The 16,215-nt window shown below is 43.0% G+C and overlaps 1 protein-coding gene across 1 annotated transcript in view; it reads right to left on the bottom strand.

Annotated features, from left to right (window-relative positions):
* USH2A (usherin) overlaps positions 1-16,215 on the bottom strand; it is a 373,434-nt gene that overhangs the window by 16,692 nt on the left and 340,527 nt on the right. Inside the window, exons 61-63 of the mRNA XM_059841048.1 lie at positions 15,318-15,545; positions 12,972-14,488; positions 11,662-11,980 (exon numbers count right to left, since the gene is read on the bottom strand). Of these exons, the coding sequence (XP_059697031.1) occupies positions 11,662-11,980; positions 12,972-14,488; positions 15,318-15,545 (2,064 nt within the window). The remainder of the gene's footprint in view (positions 1-11,661; positions 11,981-12,971; positions 14,489-15,317; positions 15,546-16,215) is intronic.

Below are 16,215 nucleotides of genomic sequence, written 5' to 3'. Positions count from 1 at the left end.
TCTACTGACACTGGATGAAACACGGTGTAATGGCACTCCTGGAAAATGTCCTTTGATGGCCAGTCAGCACCTGTGTTGATCCAGTAATTATTTAACAGAAGGGTGAAATATTTCCCACTGCCACACTTAGGGAAAAGAAGCAAAAGTCATATCCCAGGCAGTGTGTGCTCCCGTGTCTTCTTCATACCAGATCCCCACACTCGGAATTCCTACCACTGTCTGTGTCATACCATGCCAAGAGGACTCCTGGAGGAGCTGCAATTAACAAGAACAGTGTTTTCAAAGACATCTGAACAAAGATACTCATATCTGGTCCTGACAATTTCTCCCTTCTGCACATTTTCTTAATGTATGCAGGTAGCCCCAGTGAATTCAGCCTGGCCTTGGGTGATACTTAAAAGTTGCATTCACCTTGACTGAATCACACAAACCAAACTCAAGCTACTCTTTAGAATCAGTGAGCTTTACAGGAACATCCCTCTCCTAAAAATTATAATCCATCAGTTATTTGGCAATATTTTCAGTAACTTCTAATATAAATAAAGCCCACTGAAGTGTGTAGTTAATTCAGCATCTCTCATTTATTTTCACAACAACATTTGCTTTATTGCATGAGCACAAAGGCAATGACTTCAGTTCCAAAATTCCAAAAATTAGCAGCTTGAATTAGGCCTGATTAAAACCCACATGTCTCTATGAACTATGCCTACTGATTTTGTCAGCTACCCAAAACCAGAGTGATCTGCAGACTACATAAAACTCAGCACTTATTAAACACACTCTCCAACAAATCTGCATGAAAATTAAATTTTGCTTTCATCAAGGACTGAATAAACATATGGAAGGATGTATAATCTTATTTATCAAAAAGCATTTGTATAATTAAACACGAATATCATAAAAGGTTGCCTTAGGTCATCATTTGCATGAGTAAGTAATTTGTAGAATGTCAGGAACAATAGACAGAATAGATGGATGCATGAGCATATAGGGTTAAATTAGACTCAATATTAGCCAACCACATAGTGATCAATCAGAATGATAGATCTAAATGGCAATACAAGAGGACTGTCTGAGCGATTTTTAGTGGAAGTATTCCTTAGTAAGCTTTCATGTTGAGCAGTTCTAACTACAGTAAAACACATTCTTATGTGATCTACTTTGGGCACTCGTCCTGGGGAAGGCAATGGTGGGACTATATCTTGAAAAAAACCAGGAGGTTTAGAAGTAAGAGGTCTTCAAAACTGACCCTGAATCCTTCCAGCTTGCAATAATAATTTCCTAGAACACGGGACACTTTACAAGGAGCCTGGGGAAGGAAAATGGATAAAAACAACTAAAGTGGCTTTGAAGGTTGAGGTTCTGCCAATTACAAACCCAAAGATCCTGCCTGATTCCATCAGTAACGTACAGAACCATCCTTAGTACAGATGATGCCCTGCAATAAAAAGCTCAGCCAAAGCACTTTCATTTCAGGGGAATCAGTAATACATCTCTGTTGTGAACTATTCATAAAGTCAAACTGTTCACTTTACTGCAGTAGGTCAAACCCTGTATCTCAGTTCAGTTCCAGCTGCTACAAAGATTTACCCACAGTCATTCATTTCAAGGGTCATATTTCTTTGTGGAAAGAATAAAACACACATGGAAAGAGCAGCTCTGAGTGTGGCACTGGCACCAGCTCAGCGCCTACCTGGGCTCAAATGCTCCAGTTACATCCAGGCTGTGGCCTTAATGAGCACGGAGCGTTACAGTGCGGGCCTGACCTGCTGAGCAAGCTGCCCACAGCTCAAGTGAAGGTGATCAGTTAGGAACAGAGCCTTCCTGGGTAGCACAGGAATTCAGCTTCAGAATAGAATTGCCAAGGAATTTTGGAGGAGAGAGGGATGCAACTCATTTGGGAAGCAAGTACTTCACCAAGGGTTGGATGGAGACTCCTCCCTTCATCAGTCCCTCACCTATTGTAGGTGTCACACCTCATCTTTCAGGAAGTCTTAATTCACAGAATCACAGAATAAGCTGAGCTGGAAGGGATCCATAAGAATCATGTCGTCCAACTCTTGGCCCTGCCATGGACCATTACCAAGAGTCACACCATGTTGCCAAGAGTGTTGTTCAAATGCTTCTTGAACTCCTTCAGGCGGGATGCTGTGATCACTTCCCCAAGGAGCCTCTTCCTGTTACTAGGAAAGGGCCAAGGGCCAGAAAAGGCCATTGTCACAGAACAGAGTGAGGATTTCTTCCCCATCCCAAGCAGTGTGTGGTCCTCTTGTGCCACAGAATTAGGAGATTTATAGCAGAGATGAGTCCTTCTGACCCTGGGACACTCTGTTCCCCATTATCTCATTTGGTCTTATATTTTGTGCAGGACTGATGTGCATTTTGGAGGAAGTAAAAAGCAAAACAGAAGGCTTGGAATTCCTGAATGTTTTACTGTCAGAGCAGTCACCCCTGGGATAGAGAAAAGTAGGATAATGACAGTGGGGAGGCCACCTCTTGTCCCAGTGCTGACTTCTGCTACCACAGCTGCATTCATTACTGGATGCCAGTGGCTTTGAATTGCTTAAATAGAGACAAAGACACATCCTGCCCTGAAAACTATGCACAGAATAATGGGAACCTGATGTGTATATGAGTCTCTGGTTCCTTTGAGCCTGGGAATGGGCTGAAACCAGAAAAGCAGCAGCAGTGTTGTTGGAAAAGCACTGCTGCCTTCCCTCCTCACCACTGCAGTGGCGTGTATCACACACCACAGTTATGGGATGGGAGCCCAGCTGAGGAAGGAATGTCCTGCTTGTGTGAGCAGGGGGGGGACAGTGACATGCAGATCCTCCTTATCTGGCTCCTGGTGCATTTTTCATCTCCTTTTTTAGCTGAGAACAATGTGACAAGGCCTCTTGTACTTGAGCACCCTTCCAAGCACCCTTCCTGAGCTGATGGTGCTGCCCTCACACACAGAGGTTTATTGTCACCCCACTGCCAGATCTGGGCTCATTAGTGTGGCCTGGGATTTTAATAATAATCCTGTAAGAGCAATCCCAATCAGTGCAGACTGGAAGAGACTGAGGGGACACTTAAGTGTGAGGGGCAGCAAAGGGGCAGGCACCAATCTCTGCTTTCTGGTGACCAGTGATGTGACCCAAGGGAACAAAGTGGTGTCAGGGGAGCTTTAGGTCAGATATCAGGAAAAGGTTCTTCACCCAGAGGGTGGCTGGGCACTGGAACAGGCTCTCCAGGAAAGTGGTCACAGCACCAAGCCAGACAGAGTTCAGGGAGCATTTGGACAATGCTCTCAGGCCCATGGTGTGACTACTGGGGTGACCTGTGTAGGGCCAGGAGTTGGACTCAGTGATCCTTGTGGGTCCCCTTCAAACTGAGGAGATTCTGTGACTCTGTGCTCATCCCCTTCCATACTGCAGCTAAGTGGTTAAAGGACTCCTTCAAGAGTCAGGTAGTTGAGGTTCAATCATGTACTCCACCAGAGGCAGTCGGGCCTGCTGCCCCTCTGGAGTGGGAATGCCCAGGTGGATGACCCCTCTGTTCTTGGGATGCTTCCCTATAGAGGTCGAGGGGGAGTTGATGTAAACACCATGCTGCCACATGCCCGACTGTCTGGAAAAAAAAAGGCTGAGGTCATGGCCATGTTTGTGTGGGCCTGACAGACAGACATGGTCTGAGCTTGCCTTCTAGACAGACACCAGCTACTCAGCCCTGCCAAGACATGTGTCCAGCAGAAACCCCCTTAGCGTCTGTGAGTCTGCAACGCCAGCTTTTGAGACAGCTGTGACAGCTGAGCAGGACTTCTGAGGAGCTGAATTCCAGATTTAAACTGACCTAAGCTGGAGTCCCTTAACTCCCTTTGCTTCTGCTCAACCATCTGTAAAAGGATGGATGGTTATAAAAATATTTCCCTGTGAGAATCGCTGTCCAAGTAAATCCTGGTCAGTGTTTGGAAACCTGGGGCAGTAAATCCACAGAATCGACTGCAGATGAAAATGCTGGTGTTTAGCCACTTCTTTGCAGGAAAAAATGGGGCAGCATGGCAACAGAAACCACAATGAGCAGTGTCTTTAAAATAAGAGGTCATGGCTTCTCAAGAAGTCACCACTAAACAGTCATGGATAGAAGCTGTTGCCTGGCTGTCCTGGTTAAACTGAAATTTCATATTTAGGCTTTTGTAAAAAGCTTTTTGGGGTCACAAACAATCTTTATAAATTGAGGTATAATCAGCATCACAAATATTTAATCACATTCATACAGAAATATAAAGAGCCTAACAGGCAGCAGTATTACCTTCTTACAATTATTAAAGACCACATAGGAACATGGAGCAAACAAGAAGCAATCACATCTTAGGGATGTATTAAATGGCAAAACACAAAGAGCAGAAAGCCAAGAAAAGTTTTGTATATCTTGACTTTCTGAATATTCTGCCTCAAAAAGCATTAAGTCTGACATAATGGTGCATGGTTCAGCCTCCTGCCAAAAAATGTGTTGCTGTTAAAGGCTGCACTGTCCCAAAAAAACCAGGAGAGGGCTCTGAAATCAGCTACCAAGGGTTACTAATTAATGTTTTATCAATCTGCTGGCCCCCTGACTCAGACTGCACTTTGAAGTGGAGCCAGAGAGAGAAGAGAGGGGAGAAAACTCTCTAGAGAGCATATATTCAGAGAACTGAAGAATTCCAGTTACAAGTAACTAAGCTTGAGGGTTTTTTGGGCACAAATAGAGCCTTCATAGATCCCTGTTCCTGGAAGAAACCTGTGATCAGTCACTCAAAATGGTCACAGGATAACCTCAAGGTTCATTGGCATAGCAGGACGGGGCAAAACCTATGAGAAGCAGGACAGGACATTCTGAGAAGAGTCACCTTACCACAGTGAGCCTGTTCAGGCTTAGTAGAGCTAACAGCTTCTGCAGTAAGGGCAGAAACAAGGGCACCAAAATCACCTTGGGCAGAGATACAGAATAATGATGTTATTACTGTAGATGCTGACAGTGGAGGAAGCCCATGAGATGACTTCCCTCCCTGAACCACACAGATTCATCTGCTATAACACTCTTGAAACCCCATATCTGTATCAAGGAAACTTTGTTTTGAACTCAAACTTCTGCAGAGGCGACCCTTGGGCAGTGAACAACCTGTGGAGAATGTGAAACTGTCCCTTACTGCAGAGATCTCACCAGGCAGAAGGGCACTGGGGGCAGCTCGCCTCAATGAAGGCAGCAGTCCTGAGCTGCTCCTGACTTTCCAGGCCAGGAAGAGCTGGGATACCGTGCACAGCACAGAGGCCAGATGCTTCTCACCCTTCCTGCTTGCAAGAGAGCAAGCCAAAGAGCTGAATACCAACCAGCAGTGGCTCCTGGCTCCCTCCATGTCCAACGAGCGCTGTGCCTTTTGCCATTTTGCACTGCACTTTGTCTATGGTCTGTCACAGATGTCTCTGTGGTGGGACAAGATCTCAGCTCTGAATGAGTCAGCTGCTTGCACCAAATTCCTTCAGACACTCAGAAAACAGCCTTTTGCTGTAGCAAAAGTCTCATTAGTAAGTCACCACCTCTCCCTGGCTTTGAGCACTGCTCAGAGCTATAGGGAGTTACGGAGGGCTGTAGGTTCTGAGAGCCACAAGGTCAGACCAAGCCATCCCTTTTACATGTGCATGTAACTCTATTTCTGTGTGTAAGAGTCAGGTACAACTTGGATCTCTGCTCTTCTGGTAAGCAAAGACTCTACACATCTGTGACTCCTGGTCTTTCCAAAGAGAATTCAATGCTGGCACTGCTTGGCACATGCCCTGAGAGACAAATGGTAGCAGAGCAGTACGTTCTGCTCTTCTCTTTCTAAAGCTGTTTCATGGAGACCTCAAAGACCCAGCACTACTTTGAGACTTTGCTTTGGATTTCTTGACTTATATTTGTTCAATTTCTAGCCTTACACTTACATAAATGCAGAATTTTCACAGTGTAATTCTTTTCCAATATAGCAAGATATTTTAGGGTCATGTAAAATCTGACATAAGCAAAGTAGAAACACAGCCCTCAATTTTTGGTTATGTTCAAACAGCAATCTTCAAGACAATTGAAGAGACCACAATCTTGGCTGGTTGAAATGAAAGAAAACCAAAGAACCTCCCTCTCACCATCAATTGCAGCAACCTTAACAAGTCTTTGTGAACTGACTGTTGTACTGGCTGGCTAATTTGGAATTACTTATGTGATGTCAGCAGAGCTCAGAGCACAAAGCTTATCTACCAAAACCTAGTACTCAGAATTAGGATAATGTATTCACATCTGGGCACTTCAGTATCAGGCAGGTATTAGCAAAGCAGAAAGTTCAAAAAGTGGGTGCAGTTTATGGTGGACAGAGCAATGGCAAGGTAAAAGACAGTATCACATTCATTCATGAGCAGGGGAACAAGAAGGTAGTAATCAAATGTGTGCTTCCTGATTGCCCCTTCTCAGATTGCCCCATACTTTTCCCTCTTCAACATTGTTACTCTCCTTATGGAGGTCATAAACTTATAATAGATTTCAGATCCCCATTTCTAGTACTGTGTTAATTAGAACCTCTTAACATTGCTATTCATCTCCACTGTTCAAATGGTAATAATAAAACTACTAAACCCATTCTGGAAAAGGGAAAGACAATAGGCAAAAACTTTGGGACTTAAACAAAATTACCAAATTTTAAAGGAAGCTCATTCCATATTATGTAGTATAATGCCAGTAATTAATGAGAGATGTAAAAAGGTTTAACTCTAAAAGATAGAAAATTAAATAATTTGTTTCCTATGGGTATATAATGAGATAGTTACCAAGTTCCCATGAGAGAGATAAGCAGATATTAAAAGGTCTTTCCAATACCTGTAATGGCTAAGGGCAACAGCTAATTCAATAGATTCGATCAAAATCACCACTTCTTTCTTTGCTTCTGATTTATTACTTTGGCTGCAGTTAGTCATCACTCATTTTAGTTTGCTTTTCAGCAGTCATAAATTATGCCTCATAAATAAAAAGATACAATCAAGGAAATCATATCAAGGAAATATCTACGGCCCTGGAGCATATTTTCCCCTGGTACTCACACTAATGTCTTTTTAAAGGATAGCTTGCCATGGTTTTGAGTATGTCGGAACCAAAATTTACTGAGAAGGGTCCTGCATGACTGGCACTGTAAGAGTCTCACTGGTAAACCTGGACGCCAACAAATCCAGTCTAATATCCATATTTAATTTAATGAAAAAAATTCAAGGTTTTATTGCATAAACACACTTGAATTTAAGATTATGTTGACAAGAGAAACACATTGCCTGAGGTGGGGCTTAATGAACAAAATGGCTAATGGAAACAAAGTGGTTTCAAATGGCCCTTTTCTACTAGGGGAAAGGAAGTATCTCATTCTGCAAGAGGATATCTAGAGTAGGTACCATCATAGCATCAGTGAAACAACATAGTTATGTCTGCTCTACGTTTCAGAAGCTGAAGTCAAGTGTGGTAGTCTAATGCAGATGTAGTATGAGAAATTGTCTTTAATTTGAAACAGAAACCTTGTAAGAAAAAACATTCTTACAATCAAAATAACAAGAAGGGAGTGGAAGAAAGAACTACTTTTTTTAATGTCACTGCCTTGCAGTGCATCTTTCTGTCAGAGAGATGGGAAGAAATGGGGAATTTAAAGAATGAAGAGGAGTCAGATATGAGGGATATTACAAATGGGTAACTACCCATCACTGGTCAACCATCACTGGTAAAACCAGTTTTACCTGATTTTAAACTGCAGAAGTCACTGACCTGTTTTTCAGTAACTAATCAGCACAAGCTGGAGCTCAGCCAACAATGTGACAGACAGGCTGGTAAAACCAAGTGCCTTTCCGAGCATTGGAAAGTGACCTATAGGGCCAACACATTCTACACCCCATGTAGTTGGTCCTTCCTTAGTCTTCATGACTTTGCATCCATTTTTTTTTTCTCTTTATCTCTCAGAAGTCAGAATATTATTTGTTTTCTCTTTCAGAGGACCCAATACATATTTACCCTGGTGTGTCTTGAGGTATTTCCTAGACTCTTCAGCTGGCTGCAGTAACAGGAGGGTGAGAAGGACTCTCCATGCACAGGAGGGATTCTGTGCCTCTTACAGTGGTCAGAGGCAGACACCTCCAGCACTGCAGCCCTGTCTTGGCGCATTGCACAGTCCTCTTGGAAAATAAACCACTGCAGGGAGCCATAAACCTTTCTGAAGAGAGACAGCTGTAATTTTCTGTCTTTTACATGTTCTGTGCCTGCCAAATAGAAATAAGGATGTGTCCTAAACCAGGAAGACATTAAGCCATTAATCTTAAGAAGCAGTTTTAAGAACACAATTAAGTGTAATTGTGGAGGAGTGATACTGCATTTGCATGGAAATCACACCATACTGTGACAGCTCTGCTTTGCACTAAATGCCACAAGCTCTGCTCAGAAGAGCTTCCCCTTAGCTGAGAAAAACAGGCTTGACTCCATAGGATGCTATATGGTAACACTGCACACCACTTCCCAAGGGGGGCCTACACATTCCTGTTTCAGAAATTTGCCAGGAAACAAAGGATTGCGCTTGCAACTCATCGGGCCTCATGAGTGACAATGTTTGTTTTAATCAGGGGGATTTTCAGGAGATCACACAGTAGTACATGGTTAATAGAATTGGGGATGTCAGGCAGAATTCCAAAAAATACCTAAAACATGCTCTAGAAGATGCAAGTATCTAAATGTCCAACTAGACCAACAGAGGGAGTTACAAGGTTCTTACTGTTTTGAAGTATGGAAATAGGCACTGTATGCCACTTAAAACCCCACTGCAAACTAGCAGGTGCTAATATGCTCATGCAGAACTGGCCCTTTCAAGTATAAATGTGCCTCCTTGAAGAACACTGACCTAAGCGTTTTTGGGGGCATAGTCCCTTCTGTCAGCATGAGCTTCTAAACTCACGTCATCATTATTGGAAGTGCAACTTCTGCACCTGGTTTTATAAAACCTAATATTCATCTGAAGTTTCCAGGAACACAAACAAATTAAAAACAACAAAATAAACTAACAAAACCCGATGAAAAAATTCCCCAAAAGTCCAGATTCGAAAGTCCTGATTTCAGGTCCAAAGAAGCTATTAGAGCATTGAACTAAATCTTAATATCTCCAAAAATGCTGGAGAGAGTCCCAGCACAGCACTTTGATTTTAACTGCATTCTGCTGGAGGAAATTCAGTTGTATTTAAAGTTTGATGTCCAGCAAACAAGCCTCAAATACAGAGACAGGAGAATCAATATCCAGTTTAAGTGAAATATAAATCTGGGTTTCATCAGCATAATAGCAAAATCCAAGCCCTATACTTATGAATAACTTGTCTCACAGGCAAGATATAAATTGTCAACAATGAAGAAGCTCAGAATACATCCCAGAGGACTGCTGCAAGTGACTTAAACAGAAGACAAACACATGCATTGAAAAACTTCTCATGGTGAAATTAATGGCAACTGGTGAAAAAAACCAAAAATGATTTAGAGTTCCAATCAAAAGCTCAGCCTAGTTATGGAGCAGAACCAAGATAAAAAGCTATGTCTTGAATATAGCGCAATAAAGCACAATCCGATCAAGAGGTTTCTCTTTTTTTTATCTGTCACTGATAAGTCATTAAAAATGTTGGCTGAAAAAAGTCTCTGTGGTATTGACTTCCCAAAAAACAGCTTCTGACAGAAATAATTAAAAGTTAGCCCAGCTGAGAACATCCTATAGCCAATATCTACAATGTCCAGCTTGGAGAGTTTTTCTTCATCTAAGAAAGATTCCTAACAAGTAGGGTTTGGGTCTGCTACCAATGCTTACTGTCTACTCTGCCCCATCTGCACTTGCATTCACATTTCCCACAGATCCTGCCTAAAGCAGCAAGGAAATCTGGTCTAACAATAGTTCTGCTGACACAGGCTGTACAATCTCCATCCTTGCATCTGCAAGGATAGAGAACTTGATCCAAAACTCAGCTGGACACAGCCCTGAGAGCCTGGTCTATCTGGACCTGCCTCAAGCAGGGAGTTAGGCTGGATGCCTTCTGGATGTCCCTTCCAAACTGCACAACTTGATGAGTCTGACATGTGTGCATGCAGCAGCTGGACAGACTAATGTGATAAAGCAAATTTTTAGGTTTAATTCTTCATGGTTTCTGGCTACTTAAAAGGAGAACGCAATAGCAGTGGAGCTGAGCTACCAAAGAACCTGATCTATACAGTGTGCTCTCATTAAACCTGCAGATGACACCAAACTGGAGACTCCGGTTCATTTGCTGAAGGACAGATCTGCCAGTCAAGAGGCCCTAGAGAATGGGAATTTCACCAAGACAGATGCTATGTCCTGCTTTTGGGGAGGAATAACTTCTTGCAGCATCGCAGGGTCAGCAGTACTGACCAACTAGGGAGCACCTCTGCTTCAAAGGACCTAAAGGTAGAAAGCTGAACACAAGCCAGCAGAGTAATCTGGCACCAAAGATGGCCAGCATCCTGAGCTGTTTCACAAGAGTGCAGCCAGACAATTAAAGGAAGTGATTACCTGCCTTTATTTAGTGTCTGTTTTGGCCCCCAAATAACAGAAAGATATTGATAAATTGGAGAGTGAGTTCAGTGGAAGGCCACCAAGGTAATCAGGGGGTTGGAAAAGTGCCTGTAAAGAGAAGATGTGAGACTTGGGCTTGTTCAGCCTGGGGAAGAGAGGGCTTTGAAAGGACTTGATTGCAGTTGCCCAGCAGGCTAATGAGGGGGTGGAGCCTGTTTCTTTACTATGGTTTATGTTGGGAGGAGACAAGAGAAAATAGGTGTAAGTTCAAGCACAAAAGGTTCAGACTGAACATAACAAAAAAACTTTTTTGCAATGAGGACAGTCAGGCAGTGGAGCAGACTGTAAGGTTACAATCTTCTCCCCAAAGGTTTTCAAGATGCAACTGGATAAAGCCCTGCAAAACCTCATCTGACCTCTTTACTGACCCTGCTTTGGGCAGAAAGTTGGGCTGGATGGCCTCCTGAGAGCCCTTCCAACCTGAATTATCTTGTGATCCTATAAAGCTAATGAACCTGTAAAAGAAAGATTGCTCCACCTTGCTCAAGAGGTGGAATGCCCTCTTTCAGGTATATATTAAACAAAATGAGAACACCAACCATCAACAGCAAATTCACTGTTGAACCACCAAAAAAATGTACTTGTCATTCTATGACTAATTTAAAGAGATAACAGTCCCTTCGGATGTAAACTTCCCTAAGATCTAAAATTAATCTAAGATCTAAATTAAAAATTAATTCATAATAGATTGGGGAGGATGGGGGGAAAAAAAAAGGGAAAAAAGCCGCCTTTTAAGAACTAGGTTTTCCCATAACAGAGACTTGTAGAGGCTCTGGAGGGTACACAAGCATTTAAGATACACGGGCACCTACTACTAAAGTAAACAAATGCTGAATGAATATATTGCTTGAATGGAATTATTTTCAGCTTCTCAAGCCTTTAAAATACATCCACAATAATCATTTGGGCTTCACAATGCTATTAGCATTAGAATTGAGATGTGTATGCTCATTGTAAGTGTAAAGTAAGGTTCTCAGAGTGTACTGAAATCATAATCAGAGCTGCTAAATAGCTTCAATTCCCACCTGATATTCGTACTCTGTGTAAGGCAGCAACTTGTCATCTTTGAAGGAGGTTGAAGAGCCATTGTAAACCAGCGAGAGGTCTAAATTTATGTGGGCTTGAGTTGTTCGCCTCCTGTAAAGTTCATAGTACAGAATCTTCCCGTTTGGCTGCTTGGGGCCGCTCCAGAGGATGGAAGCAGTGGACTGGAAGCCGCGGGCTGTTTGTATTTCAATGAGAGGGGCCGGCTGCGCTGCCGGCGGCGCCTCCAGCGTCCGCGCCGCTGCCCACTCACTGGAGGCACAGCCCAGCTCCGTGCAAGCCTGGAGCTGCACTTCGTACCTTCGGGAACACAGAGAGGAGCAAGGTGATTAAAACGCTGCAGATACAAATATAAACAACACGTGAGATCGGGCGGATCTCTTCATTTCTCCCGGTCTTTGGAATTTTTAATAGGCACGCAGTTTGCATTAACACACACGGGTTGTGTGCTGTGCCTTGTGTGGCAAAGAGGAAGAACGCTGTCTTCTGGGTTTTTATTTGGGTGTGGTTTGGTTTTTTTCAGAGCAGTTAACATCTGCAGGAGTCAAGTGATCAAAATCATTTTGATTTTGATGATATAAACCAAAATGATGATTCATTGAAAGAGATGATTTGGATGTCATTTGAGAACTGCAGGGCTCCTCTATTACTCTCTTTGGATTTAGATTAGTTATATGTAAATAGTAGACAAACTTATCAACCATGTAACACACACAAATTATGCCTACACAAATATATAAGGAAAGGTCAGGGAAATAATCAAGAATTAGTGGGGAAGATATTACTTCAGTATCAAGTGCATTTCTGTAGCAGAGTCTGGTACCCTTTCTTAAGTTTTAGCTTTCACTTAATCACAGATCACTTCTTTCCAGCTCAAGGGTTCAAATATGATCCATTAATTTCAGTTCAGCTACCCTGTGAATGGTCTGTGACCATGACTTTGGTCTCCCCACCCTGAATTTTGTCAACTAAAGCCCTGTTTATTCTCCATAGCAGACACCATGTGAATGATACACCAGTACAAGATTGCAGGTTTTGGAGCCTATAGCAGAGTGCTGAATTACTCCTTCTATAAATTACAATCTAAGTGAACACTATGCACTTCATCAAGATGATATAAAGTTGCTGTTACTATAAATTCAAACGAAAAAAATCCTCGTTTTATTATTTACTTTTTAGCAAACAACCCCATGGGTCTGACTATCTGTTTAAGCAAGGTGTCTGAGTTGCCTGCCAGCCCACTGCACCAGCCCAAAACATTTATCCAACAATTGGGTTCTTCCAGACTTACCTGCTGTAGGGCTGTAGCTGTGCCACTATGTATGACCGTCTCAGAAAGGAAACATGAGATGCATCAAAGTCAAAAGTCTTCTTTCCTGTTTCCCCAGGCTTGTGGAGCGAGATGGTGTAGTTTCTAATGTCACCATTTACTTTGATAGGAGGATCCCAGGCCACCAAAATCTCAGTGGAAGACCATGCCTGCAACCTGGGAGGCAACATCCCAGATGGAGCAGAGGGGTTAGTTTTTATCTGAGCTGAGGGACTGGTGACGCTGCCTTGGCTGTTATTTGCTGTGACAGTGTAGCTGTACTCCATGCCTGGCATCAGGGTGAAATCAAGATACCGAGTTTCCAGACCGGAGTAAACAAGCACACCATCCCTCCTTAGGTCGTAGCTCGTGATTTTACCATTGGGCTTATCTGGGAGTTTCCATGTGATTTCAATGGACTCCGAGCCCATGACCAATAGCCTGGGAGCTTCCATATTTAATGGTGGAGCCTCCATGGTCATCACAGACTGGGATGTGCTAGAGGTGCAGCCCCCAGCAGTACAGGCGACCAATGCAAAATCATACTGCGTGTAAGGCTGCAGGTTAGAGACCAGCATTTGCAAGCTGTTGCCAGGATAATACTCTTCATTGCCTAATTTCAATATGTACTTGGAGATATCTCCATTTTGTATTTGGGGAGGTGCCCAGGATGCACTGATTTGAGTGGCACTGACAGCCTGCAGAGATGGGGGGTCCACCAAGGCAGGAGCTGCTTCCAGTGTCCGTATTGCAGCTGGCTCACTGGTAGAGCAGCCTCCCATGGTACAGGCAATCACTGCATAGCTGTACACCGTGTAGGGCAGCAAGTCCTCATCCACGTAGCTGAGAGTAGCAGCGTCGAAGCTGAAAGGATAGAGAACATCATTCTTCAGCAGCCTGTATGACTGGAGAATGCCATTGGGCTGTGCTGGGGGCGTCCAGGATATGAGCACTTTATGGGGGTTGGCTGACACCACGGATAAACTGGGGATAGCAAGACCTTTTGGGGCGGTTTGACTAGTCTCTGCCATTGTCCAGGAGCTGTCAGCATAGCCTGCTGCATTCCAGGTGCGTATTTTATATTCATACCTTGTCCATGGCTGTAAACTTTTATCATTATAGGTGAATGTATTGCTTTCAGTGTTATATTCTGTGAAAACAATTTTCTCATCTTCTCTTGTTGCTCCGTGCCCTGCAACAGTCTCTTCTGTGTGTCTGTGAATAACTTCGTAGCGAATTATTTTTCCATTCGGATTAATTGGCCGCAACCAGCTCAGTTCAACGTTGGTGGCATTCACTGCCTGGATTACAGGTGCCATCTGGGACACTGGGGGAGCTTCATCTGTCCAGACTGGCTGGGGTGGAGAGCGAGTGCAGCCTGCTGCATTGCACGCCTCCAGCACGAGCGTGTACAGGGTGTACGGCTCGAGGCGCCGGAAGAGGAACTGGCGAGATAAACCACTGTACTCCAGGTGGTCATCACTGAAAACATTGTAGGTCTGTGAATTAAGGAAGAAAAAGAAAGAAAGGCAGGCAGGGAAGGAAGGAAGGACAGAAGCCATGATACAAGGAAAACAAAACAATTTTTGTCAATAACCAGTAGATGAGACCCTTAATATTTGCAATAGGGTAAGGACTATTAACCAATGATTCAGAAACTTATTCTTGCTAGTAACAATCAGCTCAGAAACAGATCATGGATACAAAAGGAATGTTTTGATCCAATTTTCATGATTTTTTTCATTTTGAATGCAGTAATAAATCACTTAGTGGCAGTTTTCATTATATTTGATTGTTATCAAGTTTCATTGCAAGGCTTTCACAGGCCAGCAGAAAGCTTCTCACAGACTAGCTCTAAAGAATATCACTTAAGGGAAAAACCGCCAAATAAACCCATCTAATTGTAAACCTTGCAGGTAAAGGTTTACACTCAGTTGAAACCATTGAGCTAAAAGATATCCTAAATTTCAGAACAACATTCTATTAAACCCAGGTTTCCTACAAACACATTTTGGTCATGTCCAATTTCATGATGAGTAAGATTATGAGCTTTCATGTGCAGCTTTCTATGCATTAAATGAACAATTTGGTTCACTATACATGAAAATTTGCAGTCACAGAAGCATAAGAATGTTATTATTAATTTTAATGTAATGACAAGCATAGAGAACTCATGGAGTGTTTTGGGCTTATACAGGACTTCCATCTTTTTTTAAACTATAATGCATTAGATTGAGCCTTTTTCAGCAAAAAAAAAAAAGTTTTAATTTGATATTCAGCATTTCCCTTCTGTTTTTTAATCCAGTGAACTGTCAGGATGAATATTACCTTAATCACGCCATTGGGTTGGGAGGGCTCTGACCATTTTAGCAGCAGAGCCCTGCCATTTTCTTTCTTTTCCACAGTAAAGTTGCTCAGGCCACTGGGTGAAGCTTCCAAAGTGCGCACAGATGTCCAGGGGCTTGAAACCTGCCCGGCGTTGTTTACAGCTACGACATGAATATGATATGTTGTGAAAGGTTTCAATCCAAATAAATGAGCCTGATGCTTTGTTCCCTGAAGCAAGAATACAGATGTTGGAGTTAGTTAAAAAAGTAATCAGCATCTGTGGTTTATGTCACTTGGAAAATGAGGCCTCAGCTCTGGGTCACTTCTGACTGCTTTGCAGAATACCCCATCTGGTTACTAGGAATTTTTTTGGTGGTATTTTATGACTGAGCCTCAAAAAGAAATTCTTATGGTTTAAAAATTTGTCTATCATTATGATAGAGTCTTTGGAGTGAATTCCTTGGGAGTCCTCCACAGTCTGAATCTCAGCTAGGACACAACTTACAGTTCATTCAGCATGTGTCTGAGCTTGCTCAGTGAGGATGAAATTTTCTGGAATTGGACTCAAGCATTTAAAAACCTGTGGTACATGAGTGATGCCTGCTTCTCCAGAAAACTTACACATCTTGTGTGCACATGTGACATTTCATAGGCGTGCTAGCTATTCAGGCCATGGTAATCTGAATAAACAATTTGTGAATCCCACCGGGCTTAGCCAGGGCTGAGAGGACTGGGGCTGACCTGCTGCCACACTAGAGCACAGCTCAGCAGAGGGGCATGGTGGGGATGCAGGCTGATGGACATCAGCAATGGCCAGGAGGGGCCACTGGCATCCCAGCTCACCCCAAACAGCATCTGACACAGACCTGACACTGCTTGGGCAAGGAGAGCCTCAGCA

Source organism: Haemorhous mexicanus, chromosome 3, assembly GCF_027477595.1.
Source record: "Haemorhous mexicanus isolate bHaeMex1 chromosome 3, bHaeMex1.pri, whole genome shotgun sequence".
Classification (NCBI taxonomy): domain Eukaryota; kingdom Metazoa; phylum Chordata; class Aves; order Passeriformes; family Fringillidae; genus Haemorhous; species Haemorhous mexicanus.
This window is presented reverse-complemented; position numbering and strand designations above follow the sequence as displayed.